This window comes from Gnatocerus cornutus, chromosome 9 (assembly GCF_029298725.1).
Source record: "Gnatocerus cornutus isolate USDA-ARS CGAHR chromosome 9, icGnaCorn1.1, whole genome shotgun sequence".
NCBI classification, from domain to species: domain Eukaryota; kingdom Metazoa; phylum Arthropoda; class Insecta; order Coleoptera; family Tenebrionidae; genus Gnatocerus; species Gnatocerus cornutus.
Genome location: NC_142241.1, coordinates 6,034,105 through 6,039,115, shown reverse-complemented (window position 1 = coordinate 6,039,115; position 5,011 = coordinate 6,034,105). Strand labels below are relative to the sequence as shown.

Below are 5,011 nucleotides of genomic sequence, written 5' to 3'. Positions count from 1 at the left end.
AAAAAGTGCGAAATACCTCTGTAACTGGTAATCATAAAGAAAATCAATCTTCGGAGTAAAGTTTACTGTTACTATTTGTAAAAAAGTAATTTTTTGTCTTGTTTGATGTGTTCGTTTTCCACTTGACCACCTATTGAAATCACCACACTAATCACTTGCATTCTTCACTCGATTTGTTGCACTCTCTCCACCAGGGTCGCCAACAATGAAAAAAGAATAACACGAAATCAAGAGTTAGAGTCCTTTTTTAAAAAATTGTTGTCAAGTTTCTTTAAATCGAACCAGGTCGTCATTAGAATCCGTGGAAAAAACCACTTAGCATAGATGAAATTTGGTATTGATACCGTTTTAATGGGAGGTAATTGGGCCGATGGGTCCCCACAGGGTGCTCCATCGCGAGTGAAGCCGCGCATAACACCTCACTTCTTAAATAGGGGATGGTGTTAAATGAAAGCATCCTCCGGATGCATCCGTTCGCAATTAGAGACGTTAGTACCATCAGCTGACCTTAACTCGCTCTAGATATTTCTCGAAAGAAAAAAAATCCGAAAGACCATCACCAGCGGCCACACAAGAATCGCACTTGTACTAAGAGAGATTGCGGCATCCGCTAACCGGGTCAATTCATAGACTGATCTAAATTATTCGTTTTATTTTTTTCTGGTCTATGCTCCATTAAGCTCTTCCGAATGAAAAGTGACTACTTTTTTTGCTAAGATATATAAGCGTGAGATTTCATAGCTGAAGTCACATTGCCAAGTGTCCGCGAACATGTACAAGCTTCTGGTGTTGGTTTTAGCCGTGGTGGCGGCAACCCATGCCGAAACGGCCGACCTCAGCCACGGGCTGCAGATCTTAGGCAAGGTCGTAAGACAATATCTCGTCTCTCTACCTAATGATGTGAAGATTAGCGATGGGGTGCATTTGGTGAGTGTCCACAGCGAGAACGACGCCAGGGCTGCTACCGACGACAAGACCGTTTTGGGGGCTGTTGAAACCTACCTGCAGACTCATGAAGTCAGGATTAAGCTGCCGGAACTTATGCCTGGCGAAGGATTCGGAAGGGCTCTCAAGGACGCTTTGGACAACATCGAAGGAAATGACGCAGGTAAGGAGCTTTGTGCTTCAACTTCTTTAAATCGATTTTTAAATATCAATTTTAAAAGATTTTGTTTTCCACGGTTATGTAATTAATGCCTTCAGTAAATTTTATTAGTTTTTACTCAAATTTAAGTATTTTGACGAGCACTTAATTACAAGATTACCATCGTTTTCTATGCTTTACCTATGAAGTTAAGTAAACCTTCAATATAAAATTTTATTACCTGTTTTAAAGGCACTTCATTTAATAATTCTATGGCAATTGCATGTCGAGAAAGTACCACACACATTTTAATGTCTTTACTTGGCAATGCTTATCAACAACATTTTCATTAGTGTTTAAAAACATGATTTTATATTTAATTTTTAAATAAGACAAAAAAATTTCCACTTCGAAATCCCTTATGAGAGTAATACATAATTTAATTAATGAAAAAACATTATTTTTTATAAAAACATGAAATTATCTAAAATGGTTTAAATTTCGAATTTATTTTGGTAATTGTTTTACCTAATTAAACGCAATATTAAAAATATTCTTTCCTCCATTTGTCTTCCAAAACAGTTCAGTAAAACTTTGGATTAATTGCTAAAAAACGAACAAGTCGATGATAACAATTTCGTTCTTCGTCTTCCTTTTACCAAAAACCGCTACCGCTCTAAAAATTACTGTATTCCAGTAGGTAATGGAAAAACTGGTTAGTGGAAAAATCCTCGGGCGGAGCGGAACTCGAAATCTAAATTAAACTCCTCAAACCAACCGAACCGGTGCTAAATCCAAAGAACTAGAGCATACAAGTTTGCTTAAAATTAATTCAGAATTAACATTCCATCATTAATTAAAAATTGTCGACCGCATCAGGTATCTAACGGTGAACCAATTAGACACCGTACAACCGCAGAAACCAATTATTTTCATCTTAGAGCCTACCATTCCGTGTTTATTCATTACTTTCAAAACGATGAAAATACTGAAAATTGGTAACCTCTGCGCGCCACAAATTGCTACTTGTTATAAAACTAAAAGCTCCCAGCACAAAACCGCCGTTTTTCTTTATGGTCTCATAAAACACCGACTTAAGTGGCTAATCTAATTTAAAATCCACGCTATACAACCGTGGAGCCAGCCAAGTATTACAAGTTGCCTGCCAATTTAAGTACACTTTCGTTTTATGTATGTGTGACGAGATGGCAGCATGAGTTAACAATGCCTTAATTTCAGGATCTCCTCGTGGTGGAGGCGGTGGAGGCGGCGGCGGCGGCGGTGGCAAGAAAGGCGGCATGGGTGGAATTTTGATCCTCGGTGCCATGATGGGTAAAATGATGGCCGCCATCGGTCTCGGTGGTGTAGGTCTTTTGGCCATGAAAGCTTTGATGGTTTCCGCTTTGGCTCTGATGTTGTCCATCATCATCGGTTTGAAGAAGTTGGTTCATTCTGGACATGATGAGGGTGGTCATACTGTTATCCACGCCAGTCATGGTCATGGTCATGAATACAGGAAGAAGAGAGAAGCTGCTGATATCGCATATAGGGCCTGGAGAGCGTACAACTCCAGCTAAGTGTAAATAACTATTTATTCAGTTATAGTGAATTTTGGTGGACTCTGTGGATCTCGGAATTACTCAAATTCTTGAGCTCTTTTTTCTTGTTTTACTTCTTGTTCCATGTCTGTTTTTTCCGAGTAGTCCGCGATAGCCGCGATTTACATTTTTGTAGATCTAGAAGAGCCACCGCAAGAAGAAATTTGCTGCAATTACCGTGCTATTTATTTAATTTATGTTGTTAATTTTGAATGGTCGAATAAAGACCCGATTCGTAGCATCCGGCTTTTTATTAACATTGACCTCAATCGTGCCCAATTTCTCCATGATCCTTTCCTCTGAAATCTCAAGTTCAATGAATGGTCATTACCTAGAAATACACTGACCCCGATCCAGCAGACTGGTTTTATGGAATGAGGAACTGAGAGAAAGATTCAAGTTGAAAAACACAACAGGTTCAAGATGAATGCTCTTTTGGTGGGAAAATAGAAAGTGTTCCATCGAAAGATCGGAACCAGCTCATTGGGTCAATTAAGTTAAATCAAATTGCTCCCTCTCTCTCATCATTGAAGGTCAAGGTGAAGAAGTCTTTGCCGATGTGCTGCATCCAAAGAATCAAGTGCTTCTGCCGCTGCTCGTCGCTCGGCTTCGGGCTTTATAAGGATATGATGAAGACCCAGAGACCTACATTTGCACCAGCCGAGACGAATCGATGGTATGCGAGCTAATGGGTTGTTTACGAGACGCAGGTTATCAATGAATATTCATGGACATCTCGAGAAGCTGGAGAAATTTCTTCAGGGCGTTGTACATTTAGCCACTGGATAATATGAATGGATTTTAAGAAACAAATATTTCTTTAGCTACAATATTAGTGAAACACGCTAGGTAAATATGACCAACCCCCAAGTTGACAAAAAGCAAAAGTGTGGACATGTGATGATAACAATCTAAATTTTCTGTTGTTTTTACTACTGTTTCTTTAAAGGTTTGTCCTCACTACCCACATTTATGCAAAAATTGACACCGACACTTTAATCTTCCCATCTAACAGTGCTTTCGCACCCAAAATAACAACATGCAATAACATCGGTGATTCAAGAGATGAAGAATGAAGATGACCGAGTTTAGTGACAACTTAAAATAATTTATCTATTTGACAACAGCTTGAGATTTCCAGGACCGCATTAGAGACGTTTCAGACCCAGTTCTAAGGAATAGGAAATGAGCAATTAGAATCCCATTGTTTGTTCACCTGCGGTTTGTGGCTTTCCAACCCGTAAATGCTAAACACCCGTGAGTACCACAATCTGCGGATTTTATTTCAGTATTCTAACAGATACACTTCACTTCAACGATTTTATGACATGCAGATACTTATGGTCTTCGTTATGCATAAAACAAAAATAAAATTGTTAATAACTGTTAAATAACCTTTGCTTTTAGAGCACAAATAATTTATATATTTATTTTACAATATACACTCATTAACGAAGACAATTACTCTTCTGTTTTATTACAAACCCCATAAATAATTTATTTCAAAGATGCTTAGTTGGAAATTCATAACCTACTTGCTCATATAATTATCATTTTTCTAGAAGTATCTATAGCTAAATGATAACGATTTGCATTTAATGGCGTTGTGTTCTTATTCATTGCTAGAAATCATTTTAGGTCACCACTTAAAACCAACAAGCTTGAAGATGATATGTCTTGTAGGACGACGCTCATGGACATTAAAATTGGAGGTACAAGAGTTGGAAAAAATAGTAGTTTGGACGCATCTCATTTACATCGTTAAATTAGTTGTAGTTTAAAATTATTGTGACTTGTTTAGTTGAGAAAGCAGTTTTCCACCGCAAAAATCAAATAGATTTTATCTTATGTAAAGTCAGGGGCAAATTTCATTAAACTTTTGAATCCATTTTAAAATGTAACGGCCATAAATAAGCTTTCTAGTCTAGACTAATATGTATAAAGTGCCGTAGAAAATGCGAACATTTGTACACCCACTCATTCCCGGTCCATAAAATTTTTAAAGTTGTAAAACAGACAAAAACAAGCCGGAAGAATGGAGTAATAAAAACTTGCACTGCTCGGATTATTCTCAACTTTTATTTTTACCATCCATTGTAGACTAGAAGTTTTAATTTAGTCAGGTGTAGCTTCCAGTTTATTTTTATTTATAAAACTAAATTTAGTTAAAGGATCATTACCGTGTTGTTTAGAGTTGCTGAGTACCAAATATACAAGTTAGCATATGGAGTTTATGCTACATGTCAGATGTACATTTATACTCTCCGGAGCAGAAGTAGGTACAACTGTTACAAGCATGAAGTTCTCTGAAACTTGCTGAAATACATTT

The 5,011-nt window shown here is 37.5% G+C and overlaps 1 protein-coding gene and 1 long non-coding RNA gene across 3 annotated transcripts; both read left to right on the top strand.

Moving 5' to 3' along the window:
• The first annotated feature begins 754 nt into the window (after positions 1-754).
• On the top strand, positions 755-2,858 carry Osi5 (Osiris 5). Its single transcript, XM_088046049.1, has 2 exons — positions 755-1,108; positions 2,324-2,858. The coding sequence occupies exons 1-2, from the start codon at positions 772-774 to the stop codon at positions 2,659-2,661; spliced, it is 675 nt and encodes a 224-aa protein (XP_087902175.1). The 5' UTR covers positions 755-771; the 3' UTR covers positions 2,662-2,858.
• A 436-nt stretch (positions 2,859-3,294) lies between these two features.
• Positions 3,295-4,750, top strand: LOC148168175 (uncharacterized). Of its 2 annotated transcripts, XR_015770813.1 has the most exons (4): positions 3,295-3,531; positions 3,632-3,768; positions 3,824-3,939; positions 4,321-4,750. It is a non-coding gene; the product is annotated as an uncharacterized LOC148168175 (long non-coding RNA). The 2 variants fall into 2 exon arrangements; XR_015770812.1 differs by having other exon boundaries at positions 3,632-3,939.
• The last annotated feature ends 261 nt before the right edge of the window (positions 4,751-5,011 follow it).